We start from the raw sequence: 24,400 nt of genomic DNA on the forward strand, positions 1-24,400 counted from the left end.
TTTTTGATTGCCAAAATATTTGCCTTAAGGAAGGAATTTTGATTGATTAGACTATTTTGTGTGCTGCATATACTATGACATGTAAATCATGCGTATAAAATTTCATTGAAATTAACTTTACGATAATTGAATACTAAAAATGATTTAATAATTATTTACTAATATATAGTATACTATATACTTAAGCGTATAAACTGTTACGTATTTTGTTAAACTGTATAATCAAGTGTATACTTAAATTTTTTCAGTAACGACTGTTTGAATAATACAAAAAAAAAAATATTGAAGTGACTTTTAAAAATTAATTTAAAGACAATTTTAATTAAATATATGTATGTACACAATTGATTTAAAGTTTAATTATCTTTTTAAAATAATGAAAAAAGTGTAATTCGATGATACTATTAAATTAGGTACTCGTTAGTTATTATTATCGGTGTGCTTAATGTCTAAAATATAGACATAACAGTAACGATTATTTACTCATTGTGCTTCATAAGTTTATATTGTACTGTAAATAAATAATATAGAGAATCTATGAAAACATAATAATGTCGAATGAACGTGATGGTAGCAAACATTTCCAATACTTAAACATCTCAAATACGAATCATGAATACACTTTGAATCGATAATAAAAAAAATAGAAGGTAACGCCGGAATGCTTGTGAGCAATAAAATATTCAAGTAGGCGTACGAACAAAATACTCAATGATCATAAACATATTTCAAATGAAACTGCGACATCAAAACTAACTACGTTTCACAGTGCTCTTGCTGTCTATTATAGTGCATATGACAGGAATATATTTTATGATATGTTAAAAAAATAATAATAAAAATATTTTATTCAGTATTTGATGTTAACGATTGTTAGAAGGTCTAGTATAAGTAATATTCGAAGATTTGCACGATAGGCTTATGTCTTAATCCTGTAGGGTCTACAGTATAGGCGATTACTATATTATTACATAAGCGATTAATGTGCTCGAATGATGATAAAAACACGTTAAACACCTGAGAAACATTCAAATCTAATCAAATTGTTTTATATTATATTCACGTTTTCTAATGTAATTTTACGAGTTATTATTTATTTTGACAGTTAAAAGGAATGTAGAGAAAACTTAAAATCGATTGAATAATATTGAAAAACAATGTCTTTGATTTTGTGATGATATAAAAGTAAATATGATGCTGAATAAAAAATGACTTTCCATCCAATTTAGTAACCATTATAATACCTAAATCGGATGGTAAAATTAAATTTACCAAAATTATGTTATAGAATGTATTTAGTATAGTAACGAGCACTACTACAGCAATTGTAGGTATATCTTGTACATTTGTTTCGAATAATGATCGGAGGTATTATCACGATGTCTGAGCTTGTAAGGTTTCCGTTTATCTACTTAACTTCCATATATTAGTTATTTTAATGACGTACTGCTAATTACTGTACATACAGGATTATATACTTATTAATACGACAACAGTCGCTGAGGTTGCAAAGATGCGGTAGCGTGATTAGTGTGTACGCAGCATATTATATAGGCGCACGTAATGAAACGATTAGAGGGATAAAAATTCAGAGGAGGTAAAAGTGATGAACAAATAAATTACTAGTAGGATCGACTTTGTGGTGGGCTATAAGCATGAAACGACTTTGAAATTATATAGGTCTGGTCACGAATACATTTTCCATAATGCAGAATACGTAGGTATGTACGCTACAGCGCAACCTCCCCCAAAAGGCCACCAATTACGATTGTGATTATGATTATGATTATTATTATTTTGTGGGCCGAAGACAATTATCAGAAACGTGTGTCGTTATAGCATCGATACCGATCGTAGCTACAACGATTTGTTTGCATGATACCTACCTTCTGTAAAGTCTAACGTTGTAATTACTAATTACTGTATAATTTCGATTTTGAAACTCATCCACTAGAAACATTACACAACTCTATGTTTATTTAAATTGCTTTTTTATTATTATCATTATTCATTCAATATCTGCAACTGCAAATGTAAAATATCGCATGTTTATCGTATAGACAATACAGTAGCGACTAGCGATAACCGTGATAGTATTTTCATTCCAATACTTAAACGTTTTTTTATTAATAAAATTACGTATGTATAATAATATAAAAAATAAAGAATAATAATTTAAAAATGAATAATAATATTATGATAATGAAATATTTTTTAAATCAATAAAAATGTATGGAATTCAAAAAATATTTTTGATGATGTAAGGCTATTAGGGCTAATAATTGAATACGATACTAATTCCACTAAATTATTGACATACGTAAGTATTTAGAAAAAAACTAAAATCACCAGAAATATTATTTCTAAAATTAGATAAACAAATAATATCTAAAGAGTCAACATTATATGTCAGACAACAATATAACAACAAATATAGATTTTAATCCTTTTAATCGTATTATACAAGTAAGTTGAGGTTAAAAAAAAATATGTAGTGATAAAAATAAAATCGTTAAAATAAGAAAGAAGCTACACACATTTATAGTAGTAGACATAAAAAATTAACTAAAAATGCGAAAAAATATATTTATATAAATAATATAGTACATAACATTATACATATTACAAATATTTAAATAGTGGTGATCACTGACCACAAAGTCCCTAGAAAATATAGAATTATAGATCCGAGGCCATGACCCTCCTTCATCTTGGCCTAATTGTATGCATACCGAGATATCGTGTTTATAATAACAACTACTAACTTTATATCTATTTTGGTTGGAGTGTATTACTATAAAATAAAAACTAAGTGTACATGTTTGTTACATTATTATTATGTTTGTACATATTCAATACTTTTAATATACATAAAACCTAAATTCCTTAGTGTTCCATCACGAGAATAAAAATAATTTTAAACTTATATAAAACATGCTTTATGGGTTCAATTTATTATGGTTTAAAAATTTATATTATTTTTATTTTTTATACATGAAACTTCTTTTTTTTGTGTTTTTTATTAAATATTTGAAATAAAAAAAAACCATTTGGACTATTGCATTATGTTTAGTGTAGGTATAACATTCATACTAAAATTCTTTTTTTCAACATTAGAATGCCTTTAATAAACGAAAATACAGATGTTTCAAACAAAGATGATTCATTTAGATTGCTCTACTTATTTGGTAGCTTCCGATTATTTTATTTTGGATGTATTATAAAACCGGTTCAACTGTAAGAATACTCGGAGTTCAATGCGAACAGAATGTTTGATGGCCCTAATAACAATAATATGCTTCTTTATTATTTCTTACATCCATACGCATCAAAGCATAATAATTATAATGTAATTTTACTGTCGCCAACAAACTCGTATTACAAGTTTCGGCAAAGAAGAATTGAAACGAAATATTCGGATTCCGTGTGTGTATTTGTAACACCGAGAGATTCTCGAGAATCACAAGCTATCATAGACATTCCACGAGATAATATTCGTTCAGTCAAGTATTGTGGGATGCAATAAAAATAGTTGTAAAATTGTAATCAGAATTATTGGTATTGACATTTAGACATTTAATGTTATTAGTTTTTCATCATAGTGCCCACCTATAATACATAGCTTAAAACGAATTCACGATGTTTTAGTTTCGGACAATAGTGTAATAAATTCACTAAACAAATAAAAAAACATACCATATATTATTTAATGTTGATTTTACGTAATGCTAAATTTAAATAAATATGGATGAACCATTTATGTCTTATTAAAGTATAACCACACTCGAGGGTAACCGCAAAGACGGCGAACAGTTTTATGCAAATGTACTTATAAGTCATCCGAAGAATTTTACTACAGTTGGGTGCACCAACCGGAACACTCGAGATTTTGATGTTCATCACCTTGCCCACGACTAAAGATACTATTATCTTTAGTCGTGGTCTTGACTAAGCCACAACGCATGTTGCCAGTAGCTGTTGGCATACTCAGCCGGCTCCTTCAGATAATGCCAACAATAAAATGAGGTTCGCCCACACTATAGTAAACGCGTTTCAAATGGTCCATCACGACAGAATCGTGCGAGTTACGTTTTGTTACTTTTTATTTATAGTGTCGGTGTTCAATATCTATGTTTGTAGTAATAATAATAATAGTAATAATGATAATAATAAAAAAAAAAAATCAAAAAGAAAGAAAAAAAATTGACATTTCCAAAACATTAAAAGACATATATTTTATGATGGGAAAATGTGTAATAATAGTAATAATAATAAGCTGTTGTTGACAATGTAAGGGCAATAACAACAATCGTGCCATTGTCTTGCTTTGTAAAAACTAACCCAGTTATTTGAAGTATCCATGATTGGTATGGTTTTTTTTTTTATCTGGCAAGACGTGTAAGCGTACATAATATATGTCTTATTTTATAATTGCTCGTAACTGTACGTCCGTCACGTGAACCAAAGGGGCCAGTAAATCAAACACGAGCCGGAACGATTTTTCTTTTTATACGCGTTATTGTATCTATTTAATAATAGAATAATGAATAGCTTCCACGTTTCAAGTATATTCATTTAGACGCCCCTGGATTTGATCTGAACCTAGGTCATTTGACGGAAAAAAAAATAATTTCAAGTATACACTACCTATAATAATACCTATACACAAGCCATACCAAAAAGACATAGATTCTTGAGCAAATATTACAAAAAATTATGTTATATACAATATAAATCATGTACGTAAACTTCGTCGACAATACGTTTTGGTATAGGTACCTATAATACTTGAGCAATGGGAAATTAAAACTGAAAATAAATTTAGATAGGTATAGTCGATTTAATCTTTGAAAATTACATACTAAATTCGATACCCGAAAAAATTGTTTTAAATCACAATTTTGTAATAATATTAATACAATTTAGTATTCGGTTGAAAAAACCAAATAAGTCGAGAGTCTAGACGTTCCGAGACGGATATAAAGTTGTACTTCTACAAGCTACAGCTTTGAGCAGTACTTAATACTTATACTTGTGAATCGACTAAACACTAGTCAACTGTAATAACCATACATTTTTTATAATGAGTTAAGAAGAGCTTCTAATTTCTTATATCAATTATTCCCAATCAAGGTCTTGTTCGTGGTGTATACAACTGCAGACCGATCAAATGTACTTGAGACAAGAAGTCCATTGCACAGTAGTGAGGTAACGCGTAATCCGGCGAAAATCGCAACACCCTGACATGTGGGCGGTGCTTATGACACGTCTACACGTTCATTATTGGCGTTCAGATCCAAGGCGATCGCCACCTCTATATTATGCGAAAAGTGAACGCCGGCCCGTACTGTCAAGGTGACATATTATGGTAAAAGTTGATCGAAACCAGATCGAATACGATAAATGATACAAAACCAAAACCGAAACAATATAATATACTGCAATACAGCCGGGAATACACACCGCACCAATGAAAATACGTATGTGGGAATGTGAAATGTATAACAGAAAAAAATAAATAGTGGAGTACCATTATTATTATTATTATTATTATAATGAAACTTTAAGAGCCCGGGGATTATACGCTGTCGGCTGTATCAATATACTTGTCTTGCATTATACTATCCAATCCGAATATCGAGTTGGCTATAAATTCTTTAAAATATATTATCATATAGATCTCAACTTATATTATTATTATAACCTTTGGCATTATTTACAGTCACAACATAAAATATTATGAGCAAAACGAGAATCGACGTAATCGGCAGCCGATATAATAATATTATTATAACAGCTCATTTAAACTTTGAACAATAACGGACACTGGATATTACGAACAATCTCTGGCTGTAAATATTATAACAAACTTAATATTTTTGGTGCACCCTTGGGCTATTAGAAATCCATTTATAAGCCACCCTCTGTACTGCGATGCAAACAGAAACTACCAAACAAAGAATATTGTGTTAGAAATTCGTACTTTAAATGTATGATTATTTTAATTTGAATATTAAGAGTTACTGCAAATTGAACAATACACAAAACCATAAAAATATACATTTCATCACATATAACTTTTAATTATAATTTCCAAACACTTTTTTGACAACAACAAACATTTTTACGTATTATTTTTCATTAAAATATATTATGTATTTATCAATATAACCATATACGATGGTTGTAAAATCTTTACAACAATAATATTTTTATTTAAAACAATTTTACATTAAACATTTTGTTCTATTTCATGAAATAAAGAATATATCATACAACTTCCTACTTATGTCTAGTAAAATATAATTTGATATTAAATCAATAAATAAAGTAACTATCGATTTTGATTTGATTTTCTTTAGAAGTTATAATAATATGTTATCAGTTCTGTATTTAGTTGGTTATATGACATACAATAATAATTTCATGAAGTATATATCGACCATCAACCAGTATCATTGAGTATTAGGCTTAATTGTGATTTATACGATGTATTTTACATTCACATTGCTGCTGCTAAGCGTTATGTATGTCTGTGTGTAAACATCGCGACTGCGGAGTTACACGTTTATACTTGTTTACCGTTGTCACACACACACTTACAACTTACCAGTCACAGTGACTGGGCGTGAAAGAAAATTTCAAAAATGTACACGGTTAAGTCTTAAGTGGTTCAGGCATATTATACATTGCCGGTATCGATCCAAGTCTCATTGAAGTTTCGAGTACAGGCAAATTTATTGTAACGCGTTCCACGTGTTTATTAACACTTGTCTTTAATAACTATATAGTTATAACGGTAGAAAGGTACGCCAGAGCAATTATTAGATCAAACGTAACATTTTTTTTCCTTCAGATTGTCATCAGAGATCATTTAAAATTATAAACTATCAATAAGGTCATTAGAAAAATATATTCTTTCTTATACATCTGTTACTTCTTACTATAAAACGATGAGTTTTAAAAATTATTATAACTTAAACAATGATTTTTATGTACTTATGAAATTTTTATTTTTCAAGAACTTAAAAATTTAGATTTAAAATTCAAGTATAATCTATCAAAAATTATAATACTAAATAGAACATTGTGCTAAAATATCGTACAACTAACAATTGAAAACCAGATACTTAAATATTCGTAGATTCTTAATTTAATTATTTAGATTATTAATTTATTTCATTATTTGAAATATTGAAAAGCATACCTATATATTAGCACGAGTGCTTACTTTTAAAATCAAAATTTCTTAAACACAATACGTTTTTAGGGCAGTAAAACAGCTCTTAAAGATGTATCCGACAACTCTAATACGCATTAGACTGTATAGTTTAAACGTGTCGTTTCTAAAAATTCTCGTTATAGAATAACAACTTCAATTATAAGTATTATATTATATTATTATATATAAGTATATCTCAATCATCAAAAACACTTCTATATTGTTTAAAAAATCCAACATCTGCAGCTCAAAACATTGTTTTAAAAATTATTTGATTTACCATTATCATAGCTACTATTTAATGTCATTAGTAAGACCCGTCTCTTTAACCTCTCGAGTGGCTATAATTGAATGTCTGTATTTATTTAATTACTTAACGTCTAAAAAAATAAATAATAGAAAACAATGTCCATAAAATATATAAATATAATATAATTTTTATAATTCAAACTATTAAAAAGTATGCTGTGAATAATATAATAATAATTATATTGAAATAAATAAATACACACAGTATAAGAGATGTCAGAAATATTTCATTTTCTAACACTAATAAATCAAAATTACACCATTATTACTAATTGTTATGTAAATAATGAATTATTTTTTTAACTTTTTTTTTCCTATATCAGTAGGTACACACAATAAAATTATTTTGTGTACATAATCATAAAAGAAATTACAGTTAGATAATAAATCACAATGTATGAAGATATGTGAAACAGATAAAATATAATTATATACATGTATGCATACATATCATTTTACCATATATTTGACAGATTTTTAGATCATAAATCGACTAATCGTGTATTTTAAATTTTAATATAATATAGCTTCTAGGCAGTTTAAAATACATATATACTTGAACCTATTCGTTTACAAAATAATTATTTTTAAAATCGTGACAACCAAAGATATTATTATTTTGGTTTAAATAATCGACACCTGTCTCTTTATTAAGTACCGTATAATTCAAAATAAAGTTATATATTTAATGTTGACAACCTAACTGCTGATAAATATATACCTAATTAATACTCAAATACTAATTACTCTGTATCCATGTGTTGATTTAATCGGTAAAATAATTTTTAAGCATAATTAATCCATTTTAAATTAAAAACAACTAATTAATTATTAAGACACAATGTAAAATTATGGTCTTAATTTACTTTTAAAAAATTCCATAACTAATAAAAGTATGAAGTAATCATAGAGGATCCTATAAACTTAAATATTATTTAAAATATGTCCTATATCACAATGTTATAAAAATAGCATCATCTCAAAAATCTGGAAAAAATTAAGCAAAAATGTCATTCCATTATGATACAATAATAAAAAAAAATAATTTAATGTGGTTATTAATTTGGGTATTATATTATTAAGAATATGGGCAAACACTTCATTTTATTTAATTGAAATGATAAAATTGTTTTTATACTTTAGTCTTGTTGAAAAATAATTAAATAGTTATTTACTGACCCACTGTGCATTTATCATTAGTTACATAATAAATGAAGAAATTTTTGTTGATAAGGTAATGAAGTGAAGAGATATTATATACATTTATTTGAAGTTTTACGTAAGTATACATATTTATTGAAGATTTTTAATTAAATGATAAGTATAAATTATTAAGTTGGTCTTGGTAAAATAAAATATTTCTTGGTGAAATATATTTAAGTTATTTAATAATAACATAATATACAAAATAACAATTCATAAATTATATATTTATACTTTATACATAGTTAATTATACAAAGACATTTTTGTTATTATTTAATTTAAAAATAAATACATGATAAATGAGACTGCGTTTCATAATTTGTTCAAAATTTATGAAGTTAAATATTATTTTTAATATAACCAAACGCCAACCTGTTCTGTTTATTTCATATTATGTTATTTATTATACTTTCAACTCAGTATATCGTACTATTGTGGTGGGTCATGTTGGCCCATTTTTGGTGGCAACTAAATCCATATACACGCATGTATAACAAAGTAATGGCATGTATACAAACATGCATAATTTGTTATATATATATTTATATATAATGTGTTATATATTTTGCATATTTTAGTGCATTAGATATTATTATAATGTACAGTGGTATACTATGGGCTTAGACACCGGAGGGAAGTTATTAAAAATGATAAAACCTGTTATTATGGTATCTTTGCCGACCACAAACGTTATCACCTATCTTTTGTGGTCCACAAAGTCCGAAAAACCGGTATCCGCACAACCATTATTCACGCCCGACATCGTAAACCTTGCACGAGTTTCTAGAAAATCATAACCATATTTTTTTTCTCTCTTTTTTTTATTGCTCTTCGAACAAAGTACCTACCGAAGACTAATAATATTTCGTAAAAAAAAAATATTTTTTAGGCACAAAGAGAGGATCAAAAAAATATTGATAAATGATTTCAGTGTTTTTATTATACCACGCGCAAAGTTTTTCATCATTACAAGTTGTTGCTATGCGGTCACTGTTCATTTTTTTAACGTTTAATTATAATCCTCACGTAAAATAGTTTTATTTTATAATAGAAATAATTGTAATTCGTACCTGCCATACGGCAAATATGATTATTTATATCATATGCATGATTTTAATATTTATAAAATAAATATAAGTACCTACCTTTATTATACAAACGATAACAATTTAAACTATGTACATATATAGGTTATATAATAAAAATACATAGGTAGTCTTAATTCAAATTGTTAAGATATATTCAGATTTTAAAATATTAAAATTAAAATTGTTTATTGAATATAAGTATTTTGTGTAACAAACCTTAATAAAATGTAATTATTGTAAGAACGCTTTAAAAATACAAAACTTAAAATGTCTATTTGATTAATTAAATTATATGTTAATTTTTTTTTCTAATCAAGGTAGTTATTAATTACACAACTATTTTAATATTGTTTATCTATGCAATATCGCATTATTAATCTCCCTTCAATTTTCCATCGAATCGTTCCCTATTAATTATACATAATAATATGCAATTAAAATAAAAATATAATTATGATAATATTTAACTTATTAAAGGAATGTTTAAACTTTAAAATATAATAAAAATAATAATTTAGGTCGAGGATATATAATTAACATATAATCACCTACATATAATACACGTTCATTAATTAAAAAAGTATTTAAATATTATTGAAGTATCTGATTAATAAGTGCAACTTTTTTCTGCATACTATTTGTTTTATATTATCAGAAATATAGAAAAAAATAAAGACGATTCATTTTCTGTAAAATAATATTACTTAGTATAGGTATTTGTGTAATCCAGTCAGAATATTGAATTGTTCAGAGTGTTTGATAAACATGTATTTTTAAAAATCATTAGGATTTTTATTTAATTAATATTATAATGTATATGTTATTAATAAAATTGCATTAAATACAATAATAGTAGTACATCATAATATGAAATTTGAATCAAATATTAGTATGAATATTAAAAGATGTTCTAAAAAATATAACTATTTTTGCTTTTTGATAACTATATATTTAAATAAGTAAATAAGTAAATATTTATCAAACTTGAGTGATAAATATAATGTAATATTTAATAAAAAAAAGTCTTTAGTTGAACAAAAAAATATAAATAATACAAAATATGCTAAATTAGTAACATAATCACTCGTTAATGAAATAGTGTACATAGTATAGTGGGTAGTAGAAACTCGTGTTACTTTATTCAACTAGATGCATTCAAAAAATATTCATAATTTTTGAAATTGTACGCTAAGAATAAGTACATATTGTATTAAATAATTAACACACACACACACATAATATATACCATATCTATATAAGATCATATTGATTTTATAACAGCCCTATCTACAGAGTTAAATATAATGTACTATGTTAAAAACAATAATTAAATATATTTTTGTAGATGCGTTTTGTATCAAAAGGTCAATTAAATTAATTAATAAAACACATAGGTATTTATATTAACCCATCTTAACCCATCGAGCGTGTTCATAATTTATCATTAAGAACACTGAACAACTAATAAACATTATAGCTTTTATTACACGTTTTAATAATGTATGTAAACAACATGGATAAATTAGTTAAGTTAAATCGACTATCGGATTTATTATTTAATTAACGTACAATTTATATTATTATATTTATACCTCGTAGTTTAGGAGCCATTGATAGTTACACGTTTTATGGGCTTGTGGCAATTAAAATATTATTAAAGTTTTTTTTTTTAATCAATTAATTGATAAAAAATTAGTAAAAAGTCTATAAAGTATTTGACATTTATAAATTTGACAAATATTTATTGCTTTCTGTAAAAAATCTTTTAAGTTTGAAGTCATTAAATATATGATTTATATTATAAAGATATTTTAAATTGTAGTTTAATCATTTCTTTTGATAAATATCGTAACTACTTTTGTGACTTTATACTTAATAAAAGTAATAATAATAATATAAATTACTACTAAAATTGTCAAATGTGTAATTTAAAAATTAAAAAAAAAAAACATATAGTTGAATTCTTAAATACATATTGCAATTCTTAATTTTTCTTATATTTAAAATTTAATATTTTACACATTCATTTTATTGTATTTAGAATTTAGAATGTATAAAATAATAGTAATATATAATATGTACTATGTAGTAAGAAAATTTTAAAATGAATGAGTTTTCATTAACATGAAGTAAATATTCATACTTTTAAAATGTAATAATTAAAAATATTATACCAATAAAGTTCAGCCTAGACTCCAATAAGGTCATTTAAATATTATGGTTTATTAGACCGGTTTTTAAATAATCGAACAATTTATGCTTTGGAGAACAAAAGTTATTATAAATCATTATCATAGTTTAATTTATAAAATCAATATTATTTGTTATAAAATATAACTCCTGTCTTTGACATTATATCGTAACTGACCGTAGCGATGAAAAAAAAAAAAAATATATAATTATTATTTTGCGTGCGTAGCTGATAATCACTATTTTCACCTTAAATTTGGCTACTGGGATTTTTTGTGAACAAATGATAAAACATTACTAATTATTTAAAATTATTTTTATTTTAGAATCTAATAATTATTTAATTTCATTCAGTATAATCGGTTGATAAGAAAAAAACATACGACAAATTGATGTGTTGTAAATCCAGTCAAAAAACTATACATTTATATTATGTTTAATAAAATAAAACAAAAAAGAATTGGTACCTATTATTATTATTATATTAGATTGATTACCTATGGTAAAAAAAAAATATCTAGTATGAACTATACAATATTATGTGTTAACATTTTCAATTTAAGAAAGTATTAGTATTTATTGAATATTATGATATTTAATAGCAAATTAGGTAAATATCGTTTTAACACACATACCTAGAATGCCCATAATAATATTTATAGTGTAATTTATAAAAACGTAAGTGTTTAAACATAATAATAATATTGGTACTATTACAGTGTAAGTTGTTTTATAATATGTATCTTGAAATTAATGCAGTTCATTGACTAACATGGAAATTATGTTATTCGAAAGTATATAGACGTATATTATGTAAAAAAAAAAACATTGTGTTTAATTCATTTTAGACATAATTAAGAGGACGGTTGACGGTCCTAGGGTGCCAATGGATGAAATACACGAGTGTTTCACCTTCAACGACATTATGTTATGCATACATACGTCTGGCTTGGTTTAACCGATAAATCATTTCTGTCGACGGCGCGACCGCCGTCGCCGCCGGTAGCCCTCTTAGTTCAAACGAAATGCCGTTATGTTTAAACACGAGTAAAAAACTGACAACTGTTCGGTTTCATCACTTATATAATTATATAGATGTTTATGAAAACAAAATTAATAAATAATAATAATAATAATAATTAACGCATTTTTAGACAATAATAATATTGTATTTAATTATTTCCGATCGTTAAGTTCGTGTGGATTATACGATACTTTTTATGCTCGACAAAAAGAAACACACATTATTATATTTTATAATATACACGGCGATAATCTGGGCGAGAATCAAGGGTGTCCAAGAACACAACATTTTACCCGACTCGACATGAACTTCGTGTAGCGACCGAGTCGTGATCGTGTGTTTTTCGACTCATTACTTAGGTACCTACTATTATAATATTATAGTGGGGCATAACCGATATATTATTTATTGCTATGTACAACGCTGCACGAAACGGTCATCGGGCTCGTCACATTGTTGCGATCAAGGACCTCTCGCAAGGAAAAAAAATTAAAAGAAAGGTTACTTTTCCTATACGCGTGATCATATAAACGAATTATTATAACATCACGAATGCGTTAAATCAAAAATATCCGTAACAAGGGGTTAGAAGGTGCGAATGGCGTCATTTAGGGGCGTGTTCGAAATAACGTATGATCCCCACCGTGAAGCAGTTAATTGGGCAATATGTCTTAGGCTAGTTAATTTATTTCGTTATTAAAGTTACCTACACGTGTAAAACTAATCGTTTGATGAAAACAAATCGTATTTTATAAGTACGCGGTGATCGATGCTATATTATAATTTATAATATCCAAATGATGGTACGTAGTGATTTTTATCGTACTTCAACTGCGTTACATCACCACTAATAATTTAGATGCACGTATAGGCATTGCATTGAGCACTTAAGCAAACAAATTTTTAAAAGAATTATTGTGTTTTGAAGTATTCGTGTAGTTTGATCATAGTTTAAAATATATTTGCTGAAAACTGTGTATACAGTTATTACGTCAATCATGATAATATGATTACGAAACAAATAACAGACGTATGTCATTATTTACCTAATATATTATGCCATATGCACCAATCATAATTAACCCTTATTTCAGCGATAAATATTCTTAATATAGCCTTTATAAACGTTGGTGTTGCATAGTAAAAAGTAAAATTAAATTAAGTTATACAAATCAAATCAAATATAAATCATATTTTTAGTATTGATACTATCTATTTGTGAATACCTTATATATTATAAACGCCATACATAGTTGTACAATTTAAATATGTATTGTTGTAGAGTGTGGATAACGAGTAGCTCTAGTAAATATACGATTAGGTTCATATTTTTTATTGATTTATCATTAACAAAAATCCTAAAAGTAAAATTGAATTTAAAAATATAAAATGTATGATAATGTTATGAAGCATTAATTAAGATGCTTAAATTGTAACTTTTATTTAAAACCGTCAAAGGATTACAAACGTTATTCACTCGTTCACCTATGCGTTCCTAAATTATTTTAAGTGTGTGAGTATTTTTCTTAACAATCCTTATTAATTCATTATATTCAATATTGATAGCATTAACTTAATAAATAATGGTCGAAAGTACTTTTTAACAATTGTAATTGTTAACTATTATTCAGAATGTTTTTAACGGGCCAAGAGGTAAAGGTTGTATTTTTTAAGAAGATATATTTTATATTTTTGATCGATCATCTGTTTGGGAAATTTAATTGATATTGATTTACCAATAAGTGGTTAAGTTTATAATATGTGTACAGAAAAATATTATGCTATTATCGTTGTATCGTTATATCACTCATACTTCTGGGCTTAATAGGCTAAAATAATGAATAATAATAAAAATAAATTGGAAGAAGTACGTATCTGAGGGAAAATCAGTGACATTGATTTAGCATCATTAGAACCACGGATAACATTATGTCAGGAGGTCGATAACAAGAACATAACGGGCCCTCAAGATAAACGGCAATGTGAAATGGAAATGGTTTTGTTTTATATTATTTTTTCATACACATATCCGGAATTGCTGCGGCGAGTGATTTTAATTCACCGAGAGTGGTGGTCCATTTGCAAACAATGGGAGACGTGGAATTTCACTAGGTAATTAGATCTATTGCCGGGCATTCTGTCTGGGAACGACAGGTTTGGTAGATTTATGTACCCTGCGACTTAGTCAGTTATTTGCCTCTTGAAATTTAAATATCCAAAACTATCAATTTATCAAAGTACAATAAATTGTTTTGAACAATAAAAGTGCAATAGAAATGTTTTTCAATATGTAGTACCAACACGTTTACAATTAATATTATTATGCTTAATCTTACATATTATTAGTAATATATAGATGAATACAGATTGCAGACATACAGTTTTACATTATTTTGTATACTTATTTAAAAAATGTTCTTACGAAATTATATTGATTTGATGTTTTCAATAATTTAAATCTTAATAAGGATAGTTGTTCTTCATTTATGTAATAAATTATAACCTATTCAATCAAATCATGGATTAATTTTTAATCAAGTATTTTTATATTGAAATTATGTTATGTTTTAATTTTTATACAGTATATGGCAGTCACACATATGCTCAGTTCGCTCTAATTATCGAATTTATCGTTGAAAATAATGTATACCCAAAGTTGGACATTCGTATTTGCATAACGGGAAAGAGTACACGCAACATGCTTAGTATAGTGTAGTAAATGCGTATACATACATATACATAATACACTTAGACCCGTTTATAACTATTACTGCACTATAATAACACAGTTACGGCCGACGAATAATATCGCTGGATCGGCAAAAGTGTCTAGTGAGATGACGTTAATTATTACACTTGTTCAACTAAAAGGTAATATTTTGATGCAGACCAGGTGATACACTTATACCACTTTCTTTATTTTTATAATATTCAAAATAACTTTCTACATAATACAAAATTTTAATTAACGTAAAATTTGATTTTCATAAACTTATTTACTCCATAGTATCTTATAATAAAATAACTTTAATTTTAATTATTTGTATTTAATTTTAAAACCAAAATAAATGTATAAAAACTAATAACTAATAAACACATATTTTATTAAAAATAATCAACTCTATTTAATTTGAATTATTTATTTTTCCTCTCGATAAATCGAATTTTCAGTTCAGTTCCCCGAATTTTGAATAATCGAGAGTCTACTGTTTATTATGGGTACCTATATATAAAATGGATTGTGAGTATATTAGTTGTACATTTTAAAACTATTAGAATCATTTAAATAGATTTTTAGGAATTCAAACAATATAATATACCTACTCAAGTACCCATAATTATGCAATTGGCGATATAGGTTTTTAAATTTAACATGTGTTTCAACAAAGTTTCTTTAATATATTCATCATTTAATTATTTAATCGTTTGATAGTTAATACTATGAAAACACACCAAAATTCTACTAGGTAGGTACCTAATCTTTGTAAAATACCCTGAAGTCACAGGGACACGAATGGTAATATCAAGTTCGTGTTAAGTATAGCTACTGTCCAATTACGAGCGTTTCGAAAGTTTTATACGCGATACGAATAGTAAATCAACCTGGATTCACCTTTTTCAGAGTATACACTACTGGTTTCAACGATATATCGAATGCGAAAAAAGGGTGTCGTAGACAATATCATTATCGTGGTTAATAATATTATAAACTTGAACGTAATCTTAAATAACATTTCGTAATCCATATAAATTTATAACCATTGTCAAACACCATTTATTTATCCATAAACTATTATAGTAAGGCGTGCTTAGTGTCCTGGCAATATATTATCATTATGGAGATACCTATTTATTTATATATAATATTTATTATATTTATTATTTATAACAAATGGCAAAATTAAGCGATTATTATTGTAGTGAATGGAGTCATACGATTGAAATTATATTGAAACGTATAATATTTTTACTAACTTATTTTAAGTCACATAATATTATAAGATTTGATTTATAATAATTGCAACTAAACGTAAAGTAAATTAATAACAATCATATAACAAAATGACTGGATCTTTCGTTGCTATTTTAATAATTCATAAAAGTGTTTTTATTATATGGTGTTGCGTAAATTTATTATTATATTAAATCATTTGTTATCATAGAAAATATATGCCTACATATTACAGGTAGCTATATAAAATAGAAAAAAAAAATCTTTAAGAAGGTTTTTTTCTAATGATTTATTTTTATCTTTTAAGTTTTAACTATCTATAACTGAGTTAGGTATAATAACTTAATAAAAATCTGCAATTTATAATCGTAACGTCAAAGATGTTCAAATTTATAGTGCCTACAAAATATTCCATTATTTTCATTTATACCTACAAATTTAATATTAGATAAAATATTAACATCCTTACATATTATACAAAAATTAAGTTTTTATAGACATAATCGACATCGTGTTTAGATATCTATTAGAATGTATCCATTTTTATTATTATATAACACTGTTTTTATTACTACACAAATATCGTAAATATTATATGAAATGTTTTCCATTTAAACTATAGCAAATACTGAAAGTCATATGATATTAAAACATTTAAAACGATGATTTCAAAAATATTAGTCATATATTCCAAACTATCATAAAACAATAATATCATTAGATATTTATATTATGTTAATTATTCATGTTTATAAATATTATATTTTATAATCAATCGCAATACTGCAATATCGCTGTGTAGTTCAACCTTCAATGAGTACCTACTAGTTTAATTTTTTTTAAAATAACACGGTGATCACGCTGTTCTCTTCTATAAATAATTAATTTTATTTCTCAAATCATTATTATTACCGTACATAATTTAGTCGGTTCGACGGAAATGTGTGCATATTAGTATATTACAGTACTTTTCTATTAAAACACGTTTTCCAAAGCACGTAATGCTTGTAAAAAATATGTACTTATTGGTGGTTGAAAGATGAATTGGCGCGAAGAAGACGCGGTTATTAGTGAACACAAGTCACCTTTGACCCGCCGACATTTTGTCGGCAACAGACAAATGACTTACTCTCCACTTTCTAACTGCATGCGTACGAATGGGCGCGGGTGACCATCGTATACGCATCGCTAGTTTACATGCACTATACATTCACACTCGCATTGTGACCGTGTGTCATCATAATAGGTATTATAATACGTTACACGATTTGTTAATTGTTAACACGAAAACAATAGCTCGGTCGGAAAGCTGTATCATCATACGAATACCCCTTCCACCACTCGCAACAGACACGTTGCATGTCGATCCATATTCGTCTGATGATCTGCTCCACCGCCGGCACTAGCAAATTTATCGACCGATGCATTTTATTTTTATAATATTTACGAATATTATTATTTGTTTGATGTTTTATTACCTAGCCCTAAATATTTTAATAGTCATGACGATTGTGGGTCATAAAAACTGCATTATAATTAAATTGTAATTCTAATTTGAAACCTCTAACTTTTCTACCGATGTTATTCATGTTAATAATATACATATACATTTTACATACCCATTTCGATTTACGCTAACATGATTAAATGACAAAAATTCGACGTTAGGAGGTATGACAATCCGCCGTAGGCGTATTGCACTGGCGGGTATCGATTTACATCAGATGATGATAACTGATAGCTAGATACTCATTACTCAACTACCATTTTTAATTTTTTTTTAATTTAAATAAAAAAGCACCCGTCAAGCAACGGGACAAGCTTTTACAACCGATGATAACTGCTAGAATTTCAAACACGCAATTGACTTTATCATATTTTTTAGTGGCTGATTTTTCAAACTAAAACTCCCCAACCAAATTTAAGTGAAACAATTTTCAAAACCTAACCTAGGCCAACTCAAAAGCTCGGCGCCGAAGACGGCTTCCAAACACTGGGAATCGAGTTACACTAGTCCCTAGTGACATAATAAAATGCGTAAGGAAAATAAATCATTTATAATATATTAAATTAGAAGTATAGTATAATATTGAATATAGTTATAATTATATAACAAAAAAATAATTAGCAATTTATTCTCATTTATAAAAGTAGTATAGTGAAGACACGGTCATTTGGAAATAATTCAATAAATTTAAAGAAGTAATAAATTCAGCATTTTAGTGCACGTCTTAAAACATATATACATAATAATGTAACATTACCTCAAATAAATTCAAACGTGCGATCTACTGACGAGTGACAAGAAAATGTGTAAACAAAAATACTGGACAATATGTGATTTCATACATTAACAAGGCAAAGGTAGTAGGATCTTTTAACATCAAATATTTGTTACAAATAATGATTTGTATATAGATAACAAATAAAGTAGTTAAATAAAAAAAACAAATAATATTATATGATATTTGTTTAAATCAATTTAAAAAAAAGATACGATGACTCGATGAAAAATGATGATTAATTAATAAATAATAAAGTTATCTTTATGTACGATTGATCAAACAAGTAAAATAGATAAATACATAGGCTCATAAAATGTGATTAATATCAGCTATAACAAAAAGTTTCTAAAAAACTCGATGAAAAATTTACAAGATCTTTAATTTCTCTTTTTTTATGCTACAAAACAAATTTCTTGATTACTCGAACTATACGAAAAATTACTAAATACGTACCAGTAAAACCATCGCTCATTATTGCAATTTATGTGCTAGAGATTGCATGAAAATATCGTATTTTATCAACACACAAATGCATATGTCGAATAGTTTTGATTTTATCTCTTTTATTGTTACGTACATATCATAATACGACTGAAAGTCAATTGCGTTTTGGATCGGAGAAAACTATATAGTACCTACGCCTGCGACTTTGTTTTACGGCTAACGATACGGAGGAGGCATAAGCAATAAATATAATAATAGTACTAGGTTTACTTGCAATCGTATACACAAACGTCGGCACGAGCGATGACAAGTTAATATATGTTTAATTGTTCATTCGCGTATATCATTGTTATTTGTAAGTTATTATTTTTTCCCATCTAGAACGATGCCATCTATATTTTCTACACAACATAAGTTGTTTGACGTGTCCATAATGCGTGTCATGTTTCGTTTGTTTCCCCCATATATATATATATATACATATACATATTGGTACCATCATCATTCACCCTCTCGACAAGTTTTCTCAAAGCATATAATAAAACTGTCATCAATATCGACTCTGCGAGCTTTAATGGTTTCACGTTTTCATGAACGTTATTTTTTCGACGAGTGCGATTCACCTTATATTATGTAAATGAAACTGACAGTTTTTATTTATTACATTGTTTTCATGTCCATCCACCCCCTACTAGGGAACATATTTTATTAAACGAAACACGTGCAGCATCTATGTCGAATGTTGAAGCACCTATGGTATTAACACAATTGCGTCTTGATAATCACTAGGTATAGGTGTCCAACACATCGCCGCCGGGCCGAGGAACGTTTTGGCTCGTGACACGATTTCAAACAACTACAATATAGCAGACTACGCAGTTGATTTCTTTATGTATATTTTTAATATATTATTTAAATTTAACAACACGAAACCAGTAAGATTCTTGTGAATTTTAATATATTATAAAAATATTCGATACTCAATCATATTATAGTTTCTCATATTATATAGGTACTGTATATTTTAAGCACAATAATGATTACGTTTACGTACTTATCTTGCAATATATACCGCTATTATAAATGTACTTTATTAATTACGATTTTATGATTTTGGATTTATGGAAATTCGTATTACCTTATTATTAACTTAATTTTTTAAATATCATACAATAAAGTATCTAAACTTAAAAAAATGTTGTTTAATGAAATTTAAGAAATAGATCTATTTACTTTAAAAAAGTATATCAATTATTATTATTTCTAGAGTATGTTTTATTAACTTACAAGTATACAATATATATTATTACGTATGATTTAAAATTGAATTATAACCAGACATGCTGTATATCTTTCAAAGAATATGTGGAAAGTAACATTTACCCTAGTTTTTCATCCCTAGATAATAATATATACTTAATTTCAAGATGGCAATCTAAACATTACTAATGAGTAAACTATGCAACAGTGATTCAAAATTACGAAATTAATAATAACCTCGGTTATCGTTTAAACTATATTATAGATCATTTAGACATGTCTAAACATTCACACTGTCCATGGAAAACTATCGTCATTCGTCTTAAATATTTAATTGACAGATATCGCTATTACAAATTTATTGGGTTATTGAAATGAATCATCCGATTCTTAGTATTTGATTTCTTAGTCTACTTTATCTTACACCGTGTGACTGCTTATTTTAGGGATATGTTACAGATTATTTTTTCTTATCTTTATTATCATCAACCATAGAGGATTAAAAAATTTGCATAGTCATTTACAATGGATATGCATGGAGTAAATTTGAGTTTTACTAAATTTTCACGTGATCAATGGAAGTCACATAGCACATTTATAGGTATCTTTAAATAATATAACATTAAACTAGAACAAAAAATTGATAACCTACTCAAAAGTTCGAAAGAAAATGTATACACTTTAGTGTCAAGAATATTAATTAATTGTTAAGTATTAATAATTAACCGATATTATTAGGTACGTAGTACTTATGGTGTTTAGGATACTTAAGCGGATTTTAAAATTCGTTTTTAGATCTATGGCGAATTTCATAGAATTTAAGTTTGAGCTATCAAAATTCGATAGATGCGTTTCTAGTATGAGTTTAAAAAAATAAAATAGACTTACCTTATTGAGTATTCCACGTTTAAAGTTTTCTCTGCTATACTTTCCGTTTACACTTTCTAGTTCCAAATGTTGAGCACACTTTCTTAACATTGACGCCCTCTCCCGTTCCTTAATGCTCTCCATTTCCATAGCAGACATATTCGGTGGTTTCCGCGTTAGTTCCACATCTACCAGACCATCTACCGAAGTCCGTTGTTCGTTAATGTTTCGACCACTTGGACAACACGGTTCTGTGTCATCGTTACGCGAATACTTGTCCCCTTGCGGGTCTATATCCCACGCGACGGACATGTCTTTAAGTCGACCCAACGATTTACGCCTCGTAGCTGTGTCGTCGTCACCGCGTACCGAGTTTTGCTGTTCCATGACTCTGTTATAGTTTTCAATGTTTATACATTTCTGAAACATAAATTTAAACAATATTTAAATCAATATACAGTAAAATATATTTATAAGAATGAATTCTATTTATAGAATTGCGTAGAAATTGTGCACTTGAAATTATTATGCGTAGGTATTTTTTTTATTACTTTTTTTTTTTGAGTTCTAGGTAATAGTAAAAATTATCTAGATTTATTTTCTTTAAACCTATAAATTATCAACAAATATTATTAGACCATATTATATACATTTAAAATACAAAACAAAAGAAACCAGTTAAGCAAATTTTAGTTTTAATTAATTTTATCTATAATCTATTATAATTTGAGTTCGTTAAAAGTTATAGGTACGCATTTTTTGATTTAAGGTTTATTGGAAAGTTTTATAAGACTGTTGTTTACTCGCATACGCTTCATAATAAATATCTATAGGCACTAAATATTTTATATCACTTATAATAAATTATATTTTTCAAATATTTTATCACATTTATTTATAATTTACATTTGAATTATTTTATTTCGAGAGGAAGTCTGTTTATTACATTCATCTATCATCAATTATGATTTAGCACCAACGTTTTCATAACCAAACAGTATGTTACTGGGTGCGTATATCAATTCTTATTAGGTACCCGATGACCGGTTAGGATTTCGTGAGTAGCCCGCCCAATCGATTTTTTTTTCTATTTACATTGTTCAAACAAACATACACATCATTTCGCTGTCAGATTGATCTTTTATACGGTTTCCAAAACGGCACAGCAGTCGGTCGGTCAGTATTATTATTTATAATGTTGATTGATCGACGATTAAAACGGTGTGCTTTATCGATACAGTCACCGTAACAAGATCAGTTCGGTTAGTTTGCACTACGTATGTTATAGTAGGTACATACGTGTTTTTTTTTTCAGGTCAAAAATGATGTCGTGTCTTAAGCGACTGGCCATAAGTCTCAAAAAAGATAAACGTTTGTATTGTAGTCATACGAGTCACGAATCGCTAGCACTTACAATTACACTAAATAATGAAGCTAAAAATAAATGCTTGTTCTGAGATTGACGTATGACAGCAATTTTATATCTTCAGATTCAAAAGAAATTAAAAATCGCGTGTTAGAACTTCAAACGTCTCAAGACAAGTTTTAAAACTATAATGTTTTTCTATTTACTTTAAAATTGAGATAAAAAATAATGAATACCATAGAAATTTAGAATAATTAAATTTATGATTAAATCGAAATTAAAAATAAATATATTTAATAGGAATACTGTACATTGCGTAATATTCGTTACCAGTTTCAAATATCTTATATATATATTTAAATAGATGGTTTTGTTAAATATTAACAATAAGTATTAGTTGTATACCTACCTATATTTTTAATTTGTAAAAATGTATTTACTTATAACTGATTTAAGTTATAATATTAAATAATGATTCAAAAATGTATTAAAAATTAAGACGCAATATTAGCTAACATTCCGTTAGTAGTTTCACCTGTAAACGTTTAATGATAAATTATTATCATCGATCTTTTGCTATTTAATAAAATCTTATAGAATTATTTCGCGTTCTAAAAATTATCTGAGTATATTTAATTTATAATAGGCTCCTATTTTATTTTTATCAAAAATAAACTTCGCTTTCAGTTAGAAAATGTATTTTATAAGTGAAGTTGAGTTTTTTAAAAATACAGTTAAACAACAAATAGTAATAAGTATATAGTAGATTTTATAGAGATTGTAATATTTAAAATCAGTGACGTAGAACAATTTTAAAACGTTTTCCTTGTAAAACAAAAATTGTATATTTTATAATCTAAGAAAACAGTGTCTGACGACTAACGATACTAGTTCGTTTGCATATACAGGTAGCTAAAACCAATATTATAATTTCACTTACGCATATTTAAACTTTTACTAATACATTAAATTTATAAATATTTCTATGTACAAATAAATGCATGGATGCTTATGATATCTAAAAAAAAAAATTGACAAATCTTAGATAAAATATAATTTTAATACAATACTATAAATTGCTAGGTGCGTTGGTATACATATAAAAATATATATATAAATTTAAAATCTATACATACGATTACGGATTAGGTATATCGATTTTAAAAAGCTAAATATATATATATATTA

At 26.8% G+C, this 24,400-nt stretch overlaps 1 protein-coding gene across 1 annotated transcript in view; it reads right to left on the reverse strand.

Moving 5' to 3' along the window:
• Positions 1-24,400, reverse strand: part of LOC114125353 (NADPH oxidase 5) — a 71,953-nt gene that overhangs the window by 43,959 nt on the left and 3,594 nt on the right. Inside the window, exon 2 of the mRNA XM_050198669.1 lies at positions 21,868-22,266. Coding sequence (XP_050054626.1) covers positions 21,868-22,233 — 366 coding nt within the window. The 5' untranslated portion in view covers positions 22,234-22,266. The remainder of the gene's footprint in view (positions 1-21,867; positions 22,267-24,400) is intronic.

This window comes from Aphis gossypii, chromosome 1, assembly GCF_020184175.1.
Source record: "Aphis gossypii isolate Hap1 chromosome 1, ASM2018417v2, whole genome shotgun sequence".
Taxonomy (NCBI): domain Eukaryota; kingdom Metazoa; phylum Arthropoda; class Insecta; order Hemiptera; family Aphididae; genus Aphis; species Aphis gossypii.